Here is a 22,558-nt window from a genome sequence, read left to right as displayed (position 1 = left end):
GACTCACGAAAGTATTTTACTAGTATTTAAAGTATCCATCATGTATGGTAGGTTTATTATTTTACAGATAGTGAATTTAAAAAATGGTAGGTACCACAAGGTACCTGCAGAACTAAAAAAGTTAACACATACCCGAATTTCCCTTCTAGTTTTGGGATTGAATTTTGTGTTCTTGGGAACTCCTGGAATGATGTACAGTCGTGCTAGCTGGTCGTTAATTCGCAGCTCGATGTATTCTTCTTTACAGATATAATCTTTTATGTCAAATCCAGTTTCCTCAAACACCTGAGAAGCACATAAATTAGATCAGGGTGCATATTCAAATTTATTTAGAACCTGCCATCACAATGCAAGACAACTACTCTTCAAGACGTATTCATGAGAGCGGGCCACTGAGGAGAGGAGAACCACTTGATACACAGGTATATACTCAATAATGAAAATGTGTTAAGATCTTCTGTGGTTTACATTTCCCTTAGACAAACAGATCAGCAATAACAAGTAGCAATAACCCTACTACACTTCCACATAGCGATTTATTGTTATGGGTAGGATGGTTCCAGCTGCTTCACGCATTTAAGTCTTATTCACAGCACCCACTACTCTGAATGTAAAGAAGTCTTCAAATTCTAGCAAGCTTCATTCGCAGCTCAATTTTTTCTCACATCCAATGGTCCTTCCAATTCATGAACCTTCTACCCTATATATATTAAATATATATATATAACATATATTAACATATATTATTATATAACATATATATATATATATATATGTATGTTAAATGATTCGTCCAGACAAGTTAAATAAATTAATCACAGAAACTTATTCTGTAAAGATAGTCAATCATTTAATCTTTCATCAGTTTCTGAAACACTACTGAGCTGTATAAGGAATCAGAGAAGATCTCCTCAAATAGACCACCTACAGGTGCAGTTCACTGTTTTAGCTGCGTGCTGACTCTAGGAAAAGCAGGAAAAAGATTTGTGCACAGATTTTAGGGACATTACAATGTCTGGCAACACAAGTTTTCAAGACTTTGCCTGCTTATCCACAACGATTATCCACCTTCACAGAAACAAGCAACAGTTGTGCACTGATGTAATATATATAATACATTCTCCAAACTAAAAACATGATTATCATATTTTTCCTAGTAAAACTGTCCCCACTTTAATGCCTGCGCCCACTGTTTCGTTGTCCATGTTTTTTTTCTGCTCTCCTTTCCTTTGGGTTGTAATCGCTCAGCTCAACCCCAGAAGCATTTGCCTAGTAAAATTTCAACCACTTACTTACAGTGGACCAGGGCAGTAGGTGGGGCAATCCCCTTTTCCTCAAGCTAGCCAGTACTGTATCAAAACAGTCTATATTCAAAGACCAGAAGTGCTAATATAAAAGTACTTTTCATTTGCACCTATTGCGTGGGATTGCACTGTTAAAACCTAACATCTCATTTTCCTTTTTCAGGTCAATACTAAGTATCATAGTGGTACTGAAAGCACTGTCAGGGAATGAGACAATCAATTTTTCATTCAGGCATCTTAAAGAAGTACATTTAAGAAAAAGTCCACAACTTCCCAGATACTGATTCATGAAGAAAACAAAAGCACCTTGCTGCTTCCCCTCATCTCTGTCTTCCCTTTCAAAAATTCCAGCTGTGTTATATTAGAGGAACACTGAGTTTATACCAATACTGTTCTTTCACTGTTTTTAACACGCAGTTCTGCAAGGTCTTCCGCAACAGAAGACCTCATGGACTGTTTTCTTTAGTCTTTACTTGCCACAGATATTGATGCTTGCTCCTTTATCACTGAATAAAAGTTCTTCACTATTTTCACACGGTGACTTACAACACCCAACTCAATGCGGCCTCTTCACAGAGCCAAGTTTACATATAAGCTAAACTTCAATTCTTTCATCATTTTACATTTTGTTGGCTCTTTGATTCAATATTCCAAAATGCATGGAGCCTCATAATATTAATATTTATTACATTTGTTAAACATAAAGTAATATTTAAAGGTCAAAGTTATTCAGAACAGATCGTTCAACGCAGAATCCATTTCATTCTGCGTGTTACTATACAACAGTGAAAAACATCAAACATTATTTTAAACTGCATAACCACACCCTCAGTTACCACTCTGTAACTCAAAGAGCTGCATGCTACAGCAGAACACTGCAATAAGAATAAAAAAATTATCCAATTCCAATGAAGAAACAGCAAAGTAAATTGTCCTCTCATCTAACACATATACAAGCATCTTTGCTCTTATTAAAATATTTAAGTCAAAAGGAAAAAAAAAAAATCAATTTGAGGGAAACAAACAAAAGTTACCTCTCTAGCAGCACAATCATGAGGAGCCTCTTCTTTATTTACTTTTCCTTTAGGAAATCCCCAACCAGATTTTGCTAAATAGCCCTGAACCAAAAGAACCTGCAAAACACAGTGAACAACAGGCAAATAACCAACTGCTCTAACATGATTTAATTTATATTAAATCTCTTCCCTTCACTGTCTCCTGCTTCCTTTCAAAAAAGGGGCCTCAGACAGGAGAGAGCCACCCAACAGGGTCTCTGTGTTCTAGCAAAACCTTGGTTTTTCTGGTTTTTCATTTGTTTGTTTTTAATAGCATCATGAAATTAAAAAAGCAAAACTGAATAGGAAAGCAAGTAGAAGAGTATTTACTGTCTCCAATATTTTATTCCTGTATTCAATCTCCATATGCATTCAACAATGTCATATATGTCAAGTTCTTGCGAGTTTTTTTTCCAGATGATAAATGTAAACTACGAAAAGATTACTGTACCAGCACATGCCCATACTCCTCCCCTCTAGTTCTTCACAACTATTTCCATACTTACATTTTCAAGTGTCTCATCGAGAATAATTGCACCGTAAGTTGGCACTCCCATTTTATATTCCTTCCACTCATCTAAAACCTTTTGCACATCTTCACCTTGAGGCAGTAAAAAAGGGCAGTGATTGAAGAGTGCAGCGCATTAAGGAAGCTAATCTTAAGCATCCAGTTTCCAGTCACATACAGACAGACAAGACAGTCAACTCAATACCTAGAATAACCATACTTCCTCCTCCAAGCGCTTTCAAAACAAATTCTTGGAAGTTATAGGTATTTTGGATAACTCATTACCAAATTCTAAAGATTAGAAAGCATTAAGGAATTTGCAAATTCTAATGCAAGCCAATTAAAAGATTAAAAAAAAAAGATGGTGCAAAAGTGCTTGTTTGAGAGAACTCCCTAATCTTGCAGAAAATGTACTTCAGATGATTAGTTTAAATATATATTATTATTTTAAACATTTTAATATTTTGAAACAAATGGGACAGGCAAGACCACTTTATTTAATCTCTTTCTTGGAGAAGAAATTTTCCCACAATCATTCACAGGACTACTGCACAGAAATCATACTTAAACACATAGGTAAGAGGAAAAAACAAAAAAAAATTATTTGTAACGGCATCATGTTCCAGAAATCTAAATTCCAATGCACTATCAAGATTCACCAAGTGGGAAAAACATGAGCAAGCTTTGTAAACCAAAACCGTTGAAAGTAAACACACAAATATTCAAAGAAAATTATCTATAAAATTATACTACCAATAATAAATAACCAAACATTAAATAGCAGTGTACTTAAAAATAAGACACGGCAACAAAATTAGTATTTCTGACAAAAGCCAAAGAAGGAAAGATGTAGTGAACGAACAGTATGTATTTTATTATTCCCGCACTATCTACAATTGGTCTGAAAATTAAAAAAAAAAACTTCATAAAAATTTGCTGCATAACATCGAGCAAAAAAAGAAGACCACATCTATAAAGTGTACTGTTAAAACAGATGTTAAAGCATTTAATAATAAATCTCCCATCAAACTAACAAGGAATATTTTGGGTGGTGAAACCACAGATATTACAATGAAAATTAGAAGCACTCAAAGCCACATCAAAAACAGATGGAAATTGCTTAACTTATAACCTATTTTTGGGTGCTGACATGAAATTTTCTCCATGGGTTTTTCTCCAGTGATGAATAGATTGTCTACGTTCCACCAGGAAATGAAAAAATGCAGAAGTCAAACACAGTAACTTTAGAAAAAATTCATACACTCTCATTTCAATAGAACAGCTTCTAGAAGCATCTAAGAACTCATCATCTTCAGCTAGATTAACATTTTACTATAGCATTTTACTGGAAAGAGATTAAACAAAGGAGAAAAAGCATCACAAAGTGCTCTTGTCTGACTGCAGCTGAAAGGAAATATCCTCGAAGATTAGAAATTACCTGTTTTCCATAGGCCTTCAGCTGAACAGCTAAAGGAAAATTCTGTTTTGTGGATGCCACAAAATCATGGAAGCAAAAGATAAATATCACATATCTAGAAATACTACTTTTAATCATTAACATATGAATTGTCTCTCACTTTCCAGCTGCAGGCACAACGCTTTGTTAAGATTCAGTTTGCAGTGAGACAGAAAACAATGACAACAATAAAAAGGATATCAGCTTTTGCAAAGTCCCTTATCCCACACTGAGGTAATCCTGGTGTGTTTTGCATGTAGAAATCCAAGTAAAACCAATGGGCAAGTTCAATCTGAAAACACACTCTGATTGCATTGTCTCTCTCTTCACTTGGAATGTGCAAAATAAATCGGCTGTTGATGAAGAAAAAATATTATTAGCCAAGTCCTTTGATTTAAAGCAATCTAGCAAGAAAAACGTATTACAACAGAGGAATTCTTGATCCATGAACACAGAGAAACAGATTCTCCTTGTGTTCTGAACAGCAAAGGTCTTCATATGAAAATAAAATACAAATTTTAAAGTCAAGAAGAAAAATGCATCATGAAATCCTTTCACAAAAATTGCCCACAAGAAACTAAGTAAGCACTGAGAAAACAGAAAGAACAAGGAAGAACTTATGTAAATAACTGCACTAGGAGAAAACATTCGCTAGTGCCCACTATCGAACACCTGCAAACTCTGATAACAGGTATCAACACATTTTTTCTGGATGCCAGTTAAACATAGTCACGTTTTCAATTAGAACTACAGTAATCTATTACTTTATGCAAAATTTATAACTCAGTATGATAGTATTTTCTCAATCTGAAATGGAATATAGACAATTGGTTTATTTTTTAAGTCTACCTTATGTTTCCACTCAGATACTGACACACAAAAATATGGTTCCAGGGATGTACAGATGAGTAGTAGCATGGAGTGCATGAGTAGAGCATGGAGCAGTAGCTAGCTCATTTTGTTTACAAAGGCGTTTTGTATTCAACTGTAACATCAAGAACAAAGAGTTTTCCTTTCAAAGTCACCTACCCCACTGAACTTAAAACTACTCGATAAGAGTTCACAGATCACAGAATCACCCGGGTTGGAAGGGACCCCAAGGATCATGTAGTTCCAACCCCCCTGCCTGGCAGGGCCACCAAACATACACATTCAGATCAGGTTGCCCAGGACCCCGTCCAACCTGGCCTTAAACACGTCCAAGGACGGGGCATCCACAACCTCCCTGGGCAGCGAGGGGTACATCAGGTAAAATCTGAAGGTGCATTATTAACTTTGCCAAAACTAGAAATACTTAAGACATCTCTACTTAAATTTGATAAGTGTAATTTGTTACAGTATGCTATGAGTAGTTGCTTCTTCCACCAGCTCTGGTCATGGACTCCCTCCTGCCTCCCTGCTGAAAACCAGCCTGGTGCTGGGGTCTTTGCCTGGGCTGAGGGTCACGATGCCATTTTGCAGAGGTTCAGTGAGCAATGAGGTTGAGCACCTACCCCACAGGCACTGAGACAGCCAGTCATACAGACTGCCTCAGGCAAGGCACTTCCTCAGCAGGACCCATACCCACATGACACAGTCCACCCCTTCCTGCCCTGAGGCCAGGAGAACCATCAGCCCCTGCTGCAGGCCCACGTGCAATGTCTCCCCAGCACAGCACAGCACCTCTGCCCACCCAGCCCCCTACTAGAGCCCCACACCCCTTGCCTACCCAAAGTGCCCTGCTCCCACTTAAAAGTTTTACTAGCAAACACACAGACTCTCACCAGGTTTGGAGGTGATACAGATGCTCACCCCTAACCCCACACCCAGCTCACTCACCCCAGTTCCCTCTAGTTTTGCACTGTTCCCACACCGCAGGCTGGAAGCTCAGACTCCAGCCCTCACTCTACTCACTAGCACCCAAGCCCGCTCACACTGGGATCTGTTTGTCTGCAGCATTTTCACTAGGTCCAAAGAGCTACAGCCTCTTCAGCTAATGACACTGAGACCCTCCTTCACTCTCTCACACACACCTCCATTCATCTCACCAGCAGCAAGCACTTCTGCCTTACAGCACACACACTCTTGGGATTAAAGAGTGAGAGTATACAGACTGCTAAGAAAAGATATCATACAATGCAAGAAGATAGGACAGACTTTGGTGAACAGGCACAGGACTGTCAGACAAGCATACTGACACATTTTACACAGCCAACTCCCTTCTTGCCCCTTTCTGTCCATCACCCACTTTGCTCCTCCACTCCTACTTTCTCAGCCCCCTTTCCAGACCAGTGCCTGGGACCACCAGTTATCAGAGGTGAGGTCCAGGTCAATCTGTCTGTAAGGGGCATCAATGGTTTCTCAACAGCCCATCAAACAGCACAGTTAAAGGTGAGTTTCTTTTTATTGTCTCCATGTTTGCCTTAGGTCTGTGCCTCTATTTATTTTCATTCCCAGCTTCCCGTTTTCCCTTACTTTTCAAACTGACATGGTCCCGAAACTTCACGGGAATAAACATTCTCACTTTCACATGCCCTTGTTCAGTTCTTATCACTGCCTCCCTTATCACTTATCTCTCCAGTCTGCACACTTTTTTTATGGCTTACTCCTTTGCTTATTACTTTGCATGAAAAAGGGACCTTGACCAGATACCTTCCTTACATAAATAATCTTACTCATGTCAACAAGAATATTTTCCTACTTGGCAATTTTCACTTCATAAGCCCCCCCATCCCCACCCTCCCACAGGTCTCTTCATCTTGAAGGCTTTATTAATGATAAAAACATTCCTTACACACAAAGTAGCAGTAGTTAAAAAAAAAAGACAACTTCTTAACTAGTCAACATAACTAGCTGACGTTTTCTTGCCCTAGCACTTCAGCTGAATATAAATGTGAAGATACAACATGCAGCAATACACAATATGAATGGAATCCTCTCTGCTGTGAACTGTGTCCTCTACCAGAACTGCCAGATAACTCCTGCTGTACTGCAACCTGAGGAAAGGACCCACAATGGAATAGGGGAAAAGCATTGGGAGGAAATACCAGTAAAGAAAAGCTGATGCAGACTGATATCAACTGCCATGCCTGTGCACAGCTCAGACCAGAGGAGGCAAAGGAGCATCCTGGTTTCAGCTGGGATAGAGTCAATTTTCTTCATGGAGGCTAGTACAATGCCATGTTTTAGATTTTTGATGAAAAATGTGGTGATAAATACACAGTGTTACAGAATCATCAAGACTGGAAGACTTCCAAGATCATCTAGTCCAACCATCCCCATCTACCACCAACATTTCCCCACTAAACCACGTCCCTTTGTATGACATCTAAACATTTCTTGAACACCTCCAGGAGCAGTGACTCAAGCACCTACCTGGGCAGCCATTCCAACACCTGACCACTCGTTCAGAGAAGTTTTTCCTAATATCCATCTGAACCTCCTTTGGCACAACTTGAAGCCATTCCCTCTAGTCCTATCACTAGTTACGCAGAAGAAGCAGCCAACCTTCACCTCACCACATCTCCTTTCAGACAGTGGTAGAGAGCAGTAAGACCTTCCCTGAACCTCCTCTTCTCAAAATTGAATGATCCTAATTCCCTCAGTCACACCTCTAAAGGCTTGTGCTCCAGACCCCTCATCAGCTTCACTGCCCTTGTCTGAAGATGCTCCAGGTCCTCTATGTCTTTCTTGCAGTGAGGGACCCAGAAGTTAACACCACTCAAGGTGTAGCCTCACAAGGACCGAGTACAGGGAGACAATCATTTCCTTGATCCTGCTGGCAACACTACTTCTGATACAAACCAGGTTGCCATTGGTCTTCTTTGCCACCTGGCCACACTGCTGGCTCACATTTAGCTGAGCGTTGACTAACACCTGCAGGTCCATTTCCTCGATAGTCTTTCAGCCACTCCGCCCCAAGCCTGCAGTGCTGCCTGGAGTTGCTTTGACCAAAGTGCAAGACTCGGCACTTAGTCTTGTTGAACTTCATTCCACTGGCTTCAACACAAGAAATCCAGCCTGTCCAGATCCCTCTGAAGGACTTTCCTACCCCCACACAGACAGACACTTCCTCACAACTTGGTGTCATCTGCAAACTTGCTGAGGGTGCATTCATCTTCCTCGTCCAGGTCATCAATAAAGATATTAAACAGAATGGGCCCCAACCAACTCCCAGGGAACACTGCTCAGGACTGTTCGCCAGCTGGATTTACCTCCATTCACCATCACTCTCTGGGGCTGGTCTTCTGGTCAGTTCTTCACCCAGCAAAGAGCGCCTGTCCAGATGATGAACTGCCAGCTTCCCCAGGAGGATACTGTGGGAGACACTGTCAAATGCTTTGCTAATGTCTAGGTAGACTATGCCTACAGTGAATTTCCCTCATCCACACGTGGGATGGAGATCAGGTCGGTCAAGCAGGACCTGCTTTTTCAGACTAACAGGTCCGTAGTTCCCTGGATCTTCCTTACGAACCTTCCTGTATATGAAAGTCACGCTGGCAAGCTTCCAATCCTCTGGCACCTCTCCAGTTGACCAGGAATGTTGGCAAGCAGTGGAAAGCACCTCTGCCAGCTCAGTACTCTAAGGTGAACCCTATCTGACCCCTTGGACTTGTAGCGGTCCAGGAGGAGTAATAGGTCTCCTTCCACCTGAATAATGGGTGGTTTTTCTGTTCCCCATCTGAGACTTCCAGGTCAGGAGCAGAGTACGCCAAAGATAACTGGTCTGACTTTGAAGGAGAGATGTAAAGAAGGCATTGAGATCCTTATTCTCACTGGTCACGTTCCCCACCTCATCCAAAAAAGGACAAAGATGCATCCACCTTAGCACTACCCTTTTTGTCAATATGTTTGTAAAAAAGTTTTTCTTCTCATTTACTTCAGTGGGCAGGTTCAAGCTTGGCTTCTGCCTTTCTGAATTTCTCCCTGCATACCCTTAGCATTTCTTTGGACTTTTCCCAAGCTGCTTGTCCCTTCTTCCCCTCCATTTCACTTACCACACAGGAGGACAGCCTGCTCCAGTATCTCTAAGACTTCCTTCTTGAAGCACTGACCAGTCTTCCTGAACGCCTCTTTACCCTTCAGTACTGACTTCCAAGAGACCTTGCCTACCTGTGTCCCAAATGGTTCAAAGTCCGCTCTCTGGAAATCCAAAGTAGCAGTTTTGCTGGCCACCCTCCTGACTTCACCAAGAACAGCGAACTCTTATCATTTTGTGGTCACTCCGTCCAAGACAGCTCCTGAGCTCCATCCACATTTCTCATCAGTCCACTTGTTTGTGAACAGGAGGTCTAGGACACCTACCCAATAGGCTCTCTTACCAGCTACGTCAGGAGGTTATCTTCTACACACTCTAGAACCCTTGTAGGGTGCTGCTTTTGCACTGTGTTATATTTCCAGTACATATCAGGGAAATTGAAGATTCCCATGAGAACAAGGGACCGTAATTGCACTTCTGCTAGCTGCTTGCAGAGTGCCTTGTTCATCCCTTCATCCTGGTTAGGTGGTCTGTAACAGACCCACAGACCCCTACCAGGATGTCAGCCCTGTTGATCTCCCCCCAATCCTTATTCATAGAGACTCACCTAATATTCCCAGCCCTGAGCTCAAAACACTTTCTGACATGGAGAGCCATACCACCAATCCTCCTTCCTTGCCTGTCCCTTAGGAAAAGCTTACAGCCATCCACTGTAGCACTCCAGTCATGGGAGCAACCCCACCATGTTTCAGTAAATTCACAATTTGCCAGCTGCAGGATAGCTTCCTCCTGTTTGTTGCCCTTGATGCACACTCTGGTATAGACACAATTCAGCTGAGCTATCTGCCTCACCCCCAACACATCACTGTTTCCCCCGTTTCACCTCTAGCAAGCTTGGTTTCGACCTCTACCTCCTTCACACTTTAAAGCACTCCCAACTAGCCCTACGAGCTCCTGGGTTATGATTCCTTTCCCCCTTTGAGACAGTTGAGGCCCGTCAGCAGCCAAACAGGCCAGGCACAAAGTAAACCACTCTACAATTAAAAAAGAAAATTCCTGCAATTGCACCAGCCTCTCAGCCATGTATTTATGAGATGGGTTTTCCTGGTCCTCTCGGTATCCCTTGCTGCCACTGGACAGGAATACACCACTTACACTCTTTGCTCCATCCACTAACCAACCCAATGCTCTGAAGTCCCTTTTGATAATCCTCAGGCTTCTTTCAGTAACTTCACTCCTGCCAGCTTCAGCTATCAGTAAAGGGTAGTATAGTGTGCTGCAGAGCCAAGGGCCTTTCTGCTTCTCACACTATCCCACCAACAAAGAGTCTGAGTGCACAAGAAGGGACAGAACCAGGACAGCTGACCCTAGGCAGGCCAAAGCGATGTCCCACACCATGTGGCATCACGCTAAACAATAAGACAGTAGGAAGTGGCTGGAGGGGCTGCTGCTACTCAGGGTCTGGCTGGGCATCTGTCAGTGAGCAAAGAACAATTGCATTGTGCATTACTTATTTTGTACATTCTTTTCTTATTATTTTCCCTTCCTTTTCCTTCCCATTAAACTATCTCAATCCATGAGAGTTTTACCACTTCTTCCTCTGATTCCCTCCTCTACCCCACTGGAATAGGAGGGAGAGTGACAACAATCCACATTAGTTTTTCCAAATTTGAGTCTGTTTTGCTCGTGACCCTAACTTGTAAGTAATTTCCTTATCTTATTGTGATCCGTGATCCTTTCCATCCTATTTCCCCTGTGGAAAAGGGGCTGAGCAAAAGACTGTGCGACAGACAGCCCTGAATTCAAAAGTTGAGGTAATGGCATAAGCTTATAGGGAAAAGGAAACATGAAGACAGAAATCCAACACCCAGTCTCTGTACTTCCACTTACTCAACAGAGCACCACTCAGAAGTGCAAGGCAGCGTAATGAAAAATGTGAATATCTGTGACTTATTATTTAACAAAACAGGTCCTAACAGTTCTAATATTGAAGCTGGAAAACTAGCTTTCTAGAAAAAACTGTAACCTGGCATTCTGCAATTTAAAAACAGTCTAGGAATCAAGCAAATGTCTGAAGACACTATGTACCTGGCTTACTTTTGTGCTTGTTTTCACACACTGCCAAGTAACACTCCACACTCTACACAAGAATTCTAGGTGTTGAAATTTTTAACTTAGCTAAATAGCAGGAGAAAGCTATGGCACAGCTTGAAAACAGGAAAAAAAAAAAACCAATCATGTTCAAAGCAAAGCATTAACTACTGCGTTAAATCTTATTTTTTGTTGTCTGTAGGAGAATTATTTTGCAATGAAAGCATTAAACAATAATCACTAACACCACTAGAACCTATCCTCAATCCTCAAACTGATCTCTGAAGCAAAATTTGAAAGCCTATGAGTTATAACTGTGTTTGGTTTTTGTTTCTTTTTACTATTTGAAGTTGTTGTTTGCAGAGGGTTTTTTGCTGTTTTGCTGTTTAAAAGCTAGCTTACACAAATTCTTTCTCCCATGTTTCAATGCCATATAATTTCAGTATTAGATTCTGTGAAGTCAGCTATGAATGTCTGAGCCAGAATATATCTACTGTTGCAAGTAACATTATATTAAGCTCCACGTGCAAAATAAAACCAGGAACACAAGAACCCTTCGTCCAATGTACATGATTTAGTAAGCCCAAAATGCAAGAGATTTTTTAGCAAAATTTCATCCACATTTAAGCTAACTATTGCCTATAGGAAAACATTCTATTCTCCACATTTAACGGCATACAAAAAAACAAAACAAAACAAAAAACTAAGGTTAATATCAGAGAGTACAAACACAAATACGCATTTAGCTTGCAGGATTTTTTTTCTCCACTCCCAAAAAGAATTAGATATATTAAGCTCCCCTTTTCCAATAAGCACTTTTTTTTAAATGCTGAATACTACAGTTACTACTAAATTGACAAATGTTACCCTCAGTGTAACATACAAATACTGCAAGATTAACTTTTTGAACACATTAACCCAGATAGGAACATCAAGTCTCAAACACTATCTAGTGAAATAATTTAAACTTTCTTAAAACTTTATCCACCTCAAAACTGTGTTCCTTCAAGTTATTACAGATAATACAAGTGTGTACAACTGCATCCAGTGTTGCAGCCCCCAGCACAAGAACATGGAGCTGTTGGAGTGGGTGCAAAAGTAGGGCCGGCACACCTATGAGGACAGGCTGAGAGATCTGTTGCACTTCAGTCTGGAGAAGATTCCAAGGAGACCTTACAGCAGCCTTCCAGGAGCTGAAGGGTGACCATAGTGAAGCTGGGGAGGGACTTTTTAAAAGGGCAGCAAGCAACAGGATGAGAGGAAATGGTTTTAAACTGGAAAAAGGTAGATTTAGACGAGGTATTAAGAGACACTGGAACAGATTGCCCAGTGAGGCTGTGGATGCTCCCTCCTTGGAAGCATTCAAAATCAGGGTGGATAGGGCTTTGAGCTACCTGATCTAGAGGGAGGTGTCCCTGCCTGTAGCAGTGGGGTTGGAACTAGATGATCTTATAGGTTCCTTCCAACCCAGACCATAGCATGATTCTATGATGCTTTGCCCAAATAACCTCACAACTGAACAGTTCTTGGCAATTTAAGATCAAGACCAACAACTACATAAAGAAATATAATCATCCTGTACATAACATAAGAACTTGGAAGCTTTGACACACAAAATGAAAAAATGAAGTACTTTTTATATAATAAAAATAATCTATCTGTACAACAGTTTTTCCAAACTATCTAACAAACACACCACCCCTTGCCTCAAGATACACAAAATCAGCTAAGGTGGCCTTGTGTGCCTTTGAAGCCAGGAAAAAAAAATCACAAGAACTACCTGCAGACATTAAAACAGCCTTACAGAGTTGAATTACTACTTAAGACTAATTTGCTGAATTGGATGGAACAGCTGCAAGCAATCTAAGGATCTAGGATGAACCTCTGAGTGACATCTAAAGAAAGTGATTCAGCCTAAAGTAAAATCCAATCATATTTTAATTCAGCAGTAAGTTGTGTTGATTTCACTGGCTCCAGCTCACAATGTTCTTACCATCATAAAGACATGCGTAAGACGTCAAGCAGGTAAAATGTCACATACAGTTAGAGCCTGACTGCAGCTCACACAGACACAACTACTTTGTAACAGAGTTTACTGCAGATCCTGACCTTCTTCTAATAGAAACGAAGTGCGGAAGTCTGAAAGACACTAAGGTGTTGTTAAGATACAAAAAGAAAGTAGTTTTGCTCCGTGGACATCTAGACTTTAACTTAGATTTCTGGTTTTCAAATTCAAAACAAGCAAGCAAGAAATACCACAAAACCTTAAACTACTTTACATGTTTGACTTGGAAGCCCTTTTTTTTTTAGTCACTTTTTAGCTTACTAAGAGTAACATAAATATTTTCCATCTCCTAGACATTCACCTACAGTTACTTAGATCTGCAGTTCACACAAAAATACATTAGATAAGCTCTATGTGACCTGTGTTTGCAACCAAATTACTGTAATTGACAACAAAGTTTCATTTGCTGACAGAAGAAAAAAAAAACCAACAAGAACAAACACACACACAGACACCAAGGAACATGATGTGAAAGATATTTTACGTCTTCTCAACAAGTTCACTACACTAAGTATTAAAATTCGCTCACTCCTTCTACCAAAATTCCTCTTAACAGCATACATAGATAGAATAGGAAGTGAAATGAATTTAACATTTATAGCTAACAACATGAAACTCAGAACCACTCACCTCCCACTTACTGAAAAAATGTCTCCCTTGAGCCACAACCTATACCAAACCATAGGTACCCAGTCACTTCTCTTTGTGCACAACAAAATCCACAGGTTACTTAGTGATGTGGTTGATGCCCCATCCCTTGTTACTTCCAAGGCGAGGCTGGATAAGGCCCTGGGCAAACTTATCTAGCTCTTGTGTCCCTGTTCACTGCAAACAGCTGGACTAAATGGCTTTCAGAGGTCCTTTCCAACTCTTGAGATTCTACAACTCTGTGAAAATTCTACTTCCTACAACATCAAAGTCTGATTCCTCTGTGCCTTTCAGCTGCTCTGTCTGTGCCCCACATAAAGAAGTGTATCTGAATTAAGGCTGATCCATCAGCACTAACAAAAGTCAGCAAGACAGATGGTAACTACGAATCCCTAAGTCTACCATTTGAAGGTGTGTGTGTGTGTTTCTTTTTTAATTAAAGCCTCATCACTCAGTTTATACAAGACAGAACTCCAAGGCTGAAGATAAGAGTGGCTCAAAGGAACAAATAAAGACAGTGGGATTGATCCTGTAACAGTGCAAGACCTGACTATTTACGTGCCCTTCTACTAGTCACCACCCCACAGTAGTCACACCAATACAGTGGCTAGATCACTGCTGTAAGTATTGCAATTCTCTTCCTGATCTTCTGAAAGACCCTTCTTCAAGTGTGTGTAGACAACTAAAAGAAAAGTGCTAACACTCTGTACAGAGATCAAAAGAGACATAACAGCTTATGTAAGCAATCTATAAAAGTCAAATTTAAAGAACTGAATAAGTGTTTTTGCTTTGCAGACGCTGATTCTTACACAAAGGTACAAGATGAACCATTCATGAGTACAGCAGATCCCATTTCCTGTGCTCTCACTCCTAAACAGTTTCACTCACTTGAAAACAATAATTCAAAGTAAATGGACTTATTTCTAATAACCCTTTCCTACTGCACACAAATGCTTTAGAGAGTGTCCTTTCAATGAGATAAAATAGAACTTCGTACTTGTTGTGAAGTTTCAAATCCAGCTCTGGACATCAATTTCTAAGGCTGGGTAGGAAGACTTTAAAAGTCCACAAATGATCACCAGTTGAGAGCAAAAAGAACAGAAAAAGACCCTATCCCCTGGGGAAACTGTGTCCATGTGCTGTGCCCCTATGGAAAAAATGGATTCTGTCTGAGAAAGGCTGAATGTTTCACTGCGAACGACTGGTAAACAGAAGGGACTTTGCACTGGTGGTGCTCTCCCAGCTCTTCCATCTCACCGGAGTTCTCCAGCGAGATACCCCACACCGCTCACTAACGAAACCAAACGCGCGACCCATAACCGCCATACCACTGTGTCACCGCATAGGTCGCACCGACCTCAGGCGTGCCGCTCTTCTCACTCCCGCCAACACCGCCAGCGCAGTTTTATGCCCTCGGGCAAACAACGCTAAGTTGTAAGTACAGAAACCCACACTCCGCCGTCCCCGCCCTCGGTTCCCTCCAGCTCGACCCCGCGGCAGTTCTCTCTGCGGCACCTCCCCGCCTGCCCGAGGAGCTACCCAGAACCTCGGGGCCGGGCGGCACAGACCTACCCCCGCAGAGAGGGTCGTCCCCCGTAGTTACCCCGCTGCCTCTGGGGTGCCCCACGGAGTCCTGGCGGAGAGCCACGCCGAGCCCCGAGTTCCGAGCAGGACGGCCGCAACGCCTCGAGTCAGCTCCGGGCGGCGGGAAGGCTCCCCGACAGCAGCCGCGCGGCATGACGGGACCGCAGGGAAAGGCGAGGGGCGGAGCGGGCCGGGCCGTACCTGCATAGGTCGTCCAGGACGCTGCTGGGGATCTCGGCCCGTTTGGTCTCCATGGGGAAGCGCGGCTCATCCCGACACGGCGAGGCCCGGACACACGGCTCGGCGGCGAGGGCGGAGCTGTCTGCTGCCCGCCCGGCGGGGGGCGCGGCCAAGGCGGAGCGGCAGCTCGCTCCGCCAATCCCCTACCGCGTGCTGCGCCTGGCTCTTCTCGCGCGGCGGCGCAGCGTGCCAATCAGTGAGAAAGCTGCGAAGGGAAAGGGAGACTCAAGCGACCGCGGAAACCAGCCGAAGGCGAACGTTGCCTCCTTCGTGCGTCATCGGCGCATGCGCTAGGGCGTCACGTCAGCCGCCGCCGCCATCTTAGCTGCGGGTGCGATCCGCGACCGTCCGGCTGGGCAGGGGGCGGTACCGCCGCGCTGAGGGCTAGGCGCTCCTAACGAGTGATTGATCTCCGCGCAGCGAATTCCGCGGTAGCACGTGAGACTGGGAGCTTGCTTTAGGGTTGGCTGTGCTTCACCGCCCGCACCCACACGCTACAGTGCCTTTGGGTGGCGTGATGTTTTTAAAAACCCGAGGCAGCAGCAACCAGAGGGCGCCCGCGGCTTCTTCCGCGGCCGTTGAAGTGAACTTGGTGAAAGCACCGAAGGGTGGAAGCCCTTTGTATTGCTTCCCTTCCCGCTCTAGTTCTTACAGGGTTTGTACTAAGCCCATTCATCTCCCACGTTCTGATTTCACGTCTTTCCTAAAAGGAAAGAAAAACTTTAAAAATATAACGATTCCTGACTGTGGCTGAGCTTTGCAGTTAGGCATGTCAAACACCACTGTGTCCTTACAAGGTTAGCACACAGTGCTATTTATTTATTATTATGTATTTATTTTGTTAGAATAAAGGCAGTAGTGAAGGTGCTGAGCTAGCAATACCCCAAACGACTTTGTTGCTTGCAACTTGTTTCCCAGCTGTTAGGAAAGTGAGGAGTGCACCTTTTGCCTCCTTTCCGAGGTTAAAAGAAGCAGCAAAGACTCAATGGTTGCTCCAGAAACACCATGTGTCATATGACTTTGGAGCACAGTTTTGATAAAAACAGCAGATTTGCACAAATTGGTCCTCATCAGCAAACTTCACAGTGGAGATTTTGATAATTTGCTTCACCACCTTTTTGCTACAATGTATGAGATGTTAGGTGGTTCACATGAAATCTGCATGTGTGGAAGCACAGAGGAAGAGATGGCTCTTGGCAGGGACATATGGAAGGCTTTGTGTGCCAACCAGTAGATCTCATTGTTTGCAATTCCAGTGAGTTCTGTTTCTGCCTAAAGGGTAGACATACAAGGTTCTATAATCAATACAAGACTTGCATCACTTTCAGGGTATCACCTTCCAAGGTAGCTTTTCCAAATTGATAAGAGTAAATATGTAAGTTGTTGACCAGGGGCTTCAATTATGGTTCCAAGTAAGCAGTATTTCTCTACAAAGCTTATCATACATCAAAAACAATCAGTGGATGTTCCTAATTCCCAGTTATTCCTATGAGCCAGTGAGGGGACTGTGTTACCAAGAAGCCAAAACTGCACACCTCAGAATTACTCCTCTGGAGTCCATTACCTTTCTCTTCTCTTCTTTGCCTATTTTTTGCTTTTTTATTGCTTTTCACTGCTTGAGATATATAATTCATAATACACAAATTTAAAGTCTTAAGATTTTCCTACAGAAATCATTGCTGGTACAAATGCTTTTTATTTGCAAAAGTCTCCAACTCCAGCCTAATTTCCTGGAAAGGCTAAGAAGCAACCTCTGGTCCTGAAACATCTGAAAAGTAGAATGGAAATATTCAGCCAGCTCATAAGAGCTGCTGTGAGGCAGAGATCAGGGAAAAGTTTCCTTCAAGTGTTATTCTTTGCTCTGCTTTGCTTATTTACTTATTTTTTTTTTCCTCCCCATGTACCAAGAACCCCATAAGATGAGAAAAAGAATGTTTTAGAAAATGACACCTTATGCCATATATGCTACTATTAGTCCTGTGATTTCTGGGGGGGGGGAAAAAAGATAAAATGATTAAGTAAACGTATGTAATGCTATGGACCTTAAGCAGCTAATTATCTAAGGATGTTTTGTAACAGAGAAGAAACTGTAGAGCCTAGAGAAAGTTTATACCTACTGCCACCAAGTACCTAGGACAGGAGAGGGTAAGAGCCATTTGCAGTCCTTGCTTCACTTTTGAGACATCACTGAAATACACTGAATCAGGAAAAAAACTTAAGAAGAAAACTCTTGCTAAGTGTGATCTTAACAAGATCTTAATCATTGTTTCATTTTTTTTCTTCATTTAGAGGAAATTCATGGCTTATCCTCTTTTGCTAAAATAACACGCACTCTTTTCTCCCATAAGCTCCTGCAAATCAAGTTTGATTAAAACTGACATATTTGGGTTGTAGCATTTCTTCAAATATAGTCCATGTACAGATACGTCTCAGGAACTTGCAAGCAGAGACATGTTGAGGGCGCAGCTGACAGTGCCTCTCATCAAGTGGCAAGTTCAATTGGGATACTAGAATGGCAACACATGGCATCAACTTTTCCCTACCACACCAGCACTCAGCAACCTGTGAAATTATCCAACAATGTAGTCAAACAGGTTTTTAGTGTGTTTATCAGTCAGCTTTGGCACTCAGTCACAAAGGCAACAATAAAATGTGAAAATTGGCATTGTATGTTTGAACTGAGGGGAAGAAAGAAGGTAAGAGGAAACAGAAAAAGGGTCACTAAATTGTGCAGTTAGAAAAGAATCTCTGAAAAGGAGCTAGATTGCGCAGCAAAAGCAACTGTTGAAATTTGAGAACATTTTTGGAGGGGCCAGCTGAGGTGGACAACAGAATTGAGCAAGACAGAAGGAAACTCTTGGAGGCTAAGAAAGAACCAAATCCAGAGCTCAACAACATGTCATTGCAGCTCATGTGAATTTCAGTAAAGACTGAGGCAGCATGTGAAGAGTCTACAGCTGACCTGGCTTGCCCAGATCATTAAAAAAAAAAAAAAGTTATTTCCCGTTATTTCCCCTCAGCCCTTCAACAAACAGTTGGTTCCTATACTAAAATCTCCAGCAAATGAGAGCTAACAGAGGTAGTAGGGGCACCAAATAGCACTGACTTATAAGCAGTGTGAGCCCTCATCAGCTCAGCATTGCCAGTTGCTATAAAGCTCCCTTCTTGAGTCAAATTTACATAAAATATACACAGGAACCATTCAAGCACTACTGCCCTGCTCTGCTCAGTATGATACATGGGAAATGAACAGAGTGGGAGAGATCACATAGGCATCCAGCTCAGACAGATGGTGGAAATCAACTAACACTATATGAACCATACTGGGAAATATAAACAGTTAAATAATTTGAGACAAGTTTACATTCAGCAAATCATCTACCCCAAGTTAGTGAAAATATATGCATAAAACTAAATACATCTCAGTTCCCTGTTTAAAGAAAGATAATTGCAAATATCTTCAGAAAATAACCTGGCAGGTTTTGTTGTTGATTCTTTTTTGTTTGACTGATTGATTGTTTTCAAATGAGAAGTAATATAAAAATGGCCACATGTAGTAATGTGCAAGAAATTATAATAATGAATAAGACACATTCAGTAGAAGATTTTCATGAAGTTTGGTAACTAAGCACTAGCAGAATTCTCTGAATATCACAGAGGAGGCAGGGTATCTGTAGAAAGTAAGAAGTCTGTGATTATGTGGTTATGGTATGTATAAAGAGCTGTGGTAGATCTGCTTAGAAAATCTACATTTAGACTTCAGCTAAAATTAAAACACTCAAACAATTTCATAATGTATGAGTTTGCAGGTAATCATTAATTTAATGACAGTAGTGCATATTGTTATATAGACAGAACAAGCATGCACTGAAACATAGTACACGCTACAGGGCATGACTGAATCCCGTACTTAAGTCAACACTGAAATCAAACAGGCTTACCCAGCTGATCCACATAACAATTTACACATCCCTTGGGTATGATAATCCACTTGAAATCCAATTTAGACAGATTGTTGGATGAAGTATGTACCTGTGCTAAAGCCAGAGGTTAACCTTTAACTGAGTATAAATAATAGGAGTGGAGTACAACTCAGGGTGAAGAGTCAAGTTAGTAATGTGGGTAAGAAAGTAAGTGAGCATATTCAGTCTGTTCTGATCCTCCTATTAGATTTAGTAACTTAAAACACCAAAGTGGAGAAATCATCCATCTGTACCATAGGAATGGAATGTTGTTTCTACATTAGATATTGAAAAGGGGAATTGATCTGAAGAAGTAGAGCACAGTGTATTTGTATTTTGTAACTTGTCCTTAGAAATACCTGATGTGAAAAAGTAGAAATACCATATATGTTAACAGCGTATTTTAGAAATATTGTTGCTGAATTACATCATTAATTCTTGCTTGCAAAACTGCAGAAGTTTTTAAATGTTGCAAATAGCATGAGTATAGCATTATGGACTAGAAAGCATGTAGTAAGGCTATTCTGTTTGGATAAGAGATCCTCAGCAAAAGAAAAACAGACTTAACAAACATCAAAGAAGCCAAGGCATCCACACAAAGATGGCTTGTCTCACGCTGTGGCTAGGTTGGGATGCAACAGGTAGGCATCAAGATACTCCCCTTTATCCTCCTTTCCAAACTTATGTCTGTCCAAGGATATGGATGTGTCCAGAAACAATGACCAAGTGTTGAGTGAGCAAACGTTAGAAATTTAATAGCAATATATGCTTAGCTACCAACAATTTATATTTAGCTAGTATCTGTTTAGCTGAGCATCAGGAAGATTATGAACCTGAAGTACTCAGCCAATGAGGAATCAGGGAAGGAAGAGACAAGCGTCAGGTAATAGGGCATACAAGATAAAATGCTGCTTTCTGTGCACTCTTGCTTGCAGGATGCCTGCTGTTGCAATTGCAAATAAAATCTGCTTTTATCAGAGATACCGTCCTGATAAATTATGTGGATATTTCCAACAGTATTAACTAGGAAATAAATGTAGGGGAAAAAAAAGTTTAAGATAAAAAAAGAAGAAGATAGAAGAAGACAGTAGAAAGGAAATAACCCTGCTCCATGCTATTCTCTTTGAGTACCTCTCAAGTGCTCTCTAAAATGCTGTCCTCACTGGGGCATAACGTGCAGCCTGCATGGCTAGATGAAGCTTAAATTAGCAATTCCTCTCCCAGCCCCAGTAGCCTATGACTAAAATTAGACTTTGGCATTTCGTGATAATCTACAGCTAGAATCATAGTAGTCCACTACTGTACACACTTTGGTTCTTACTGAGGATACATTCTGCATTCTGCTACTTCTGAAACTTGCATAGTAAGAAATCACAAATCTCGTGGCCCTCCACAGGATTGACCTGATGCATTTATCTGCTTCTCCAGCAGAACCTTCTTGAGTAGGTCTCTTCATCCTCCTTTAACTTTTTCTAGGCTAGCTCCTTCAAGATTGTGGTATAATTCCTCTTACTTTTAAGCTTTTCTGGAAACAAGAAGAAACACTGAATAATGTTTATTGTTCACCATATTTTGTTAAAAGAGCATTAGGACAGTATTCTACCTTTGTGGTCATTTGCATTTCCAGCTTCTTTCTTCTAACATTTTGCTATTGCTCTGTAACAATTAAACCATCATAAACAAAGCAGATAAGCACATTACTGGTAAAGATAATTCATTCAGCAGATTGAAGTACATTGAAAATGCTTGTCTAGTATAGATTAACCAGGAGACATGTTAATGCCATATCAAAAAGTACACTTTTGCATAAAAGAACAAAAAGTGCAAAGTTTATTATGAAAACTGAGCTGATATTCTATTACTTTCAACATTGTTATTACATTTCTTTTTCTATAAATTTTGTATTTCATTTGCCCTTCTTCTCAGTCCTTCAGTTTTACAGGTATGACGAAAAATAATTTTTAGAAGGGTCCTGAAAAATGTGATGGGGGAAGAGGGGGGGGAGGGGAGGGAGAAAGACCGGGGAGAGTTCTGCTGCAGCTTCTTGTGCAGAGCCCTCTTCAGTTTGCTCACTTAGAGTTTAACAAATCCTGTAATTTCTCTAGAATACAGCATACTCTTAAACCAAATCAGAGTAACAATGCTTTCTGCATACCATTGCAATGCTTATGCCATTTTTAACCACGGGCATACTGTAACAGCATGGTACTGTTCTAAGAATGGTGAGGATCGGCGCTCAGTGGCATCTTCATTATTGACAAAAAAAGATCTTAATAAAGATGTTAATATTATTTTATTTTAAATTCAAGTGTAGAATTTTGTTCTGTCTGAAGCTGAGAATTAAATCTCTCGCAAGCTGCTCTTAATAAAATGAACTAGGGGTCCCTAGACTGCATTGAACATGAGTCAGCAATGTGTCCTTCCCACCAAGAAGGCTAATAACATTCTTGGCTGAATCGGGCAATGTACTGACAGCAATTCAATAAAATGATCCTTCCCTTCCACTGAGAATTGCTGAGGCCACACTTGGAGTCCTGCGTCTAGCTATGGGCTCCCCAGTGTGAGAGACATGGATGTTCCAGAAACAGTTGAGAAAAAGGCAACCACAATGAAGATAAAGGAGCATCTCTCATTTGCAGAGGGGCTTAGAGAGCTGTAACCTGTGAGCGTTCAGCCTGAAGAAGGCTT

General features: G+C 41.4%; 1 protein-coding gene across 4 annotated transcripts in view; it reads right to left on the bottom strand.

Annotated features, from left to right (window-relative positions):
- Positions 1-16,124, bottom strand: part of DCP2 (decapping mRNA 2) — a 29,214-nt gene extending 13,090 nt beyond the window's left edge. For 2 of the 4 annotated variants that reach the window (XM_048931388.1, XM_048931389.1), the window contains exons 1-5: positions 15,870-16,124; positions 4,525-4,676; positions 2,866-2,993; positions 2,339-2,437; positions 133-285 (exon numbers count right to left, since the gene is read on the bottom strand). In XM_048931388.1, the coding sequence (XP_048787345.1) occupies positions 133-285; positions 2,339-2,437; positions 2,866-2,993; positions 4,525-4,676; positions 15,870-15,922 (585 nt within the window). In that variant the 5' untranslated portion in view covers positions 15,923-16,124. The remainder of the gene's footprint in view (positions 1-132; positions 286-2,338; positions 2,438-2,865; positions 2,994-4,524; positions 4,677-15,869) is intronic. The other 2 variants (XM_048931385.1, XM_048931386.1) reach the window with 1 other exon arrangement.
- Positions 16,125-22,558: the final 6,434 nt, after the last annotated feature.

The sequence above is a fragment of the Lagopus muta genome, chromosome Z (assembly GCF_023343835.1).
Source record: "Lagopus muta isolate bLagMut1 chromosome Z, bLagMut1 primary, whole genome shotgun sequence".
Classification (NCBI taxonomy): Eukaryota; Metazoa; Chordata; class Aves; order Galliformes; family Phasianidae; genus Lagopus; species Lagopus muta.
Note: the sequence above shows the minus strand (reverse complement) of the source record. Positions and strands in the feature narration are given on the sequence as shown.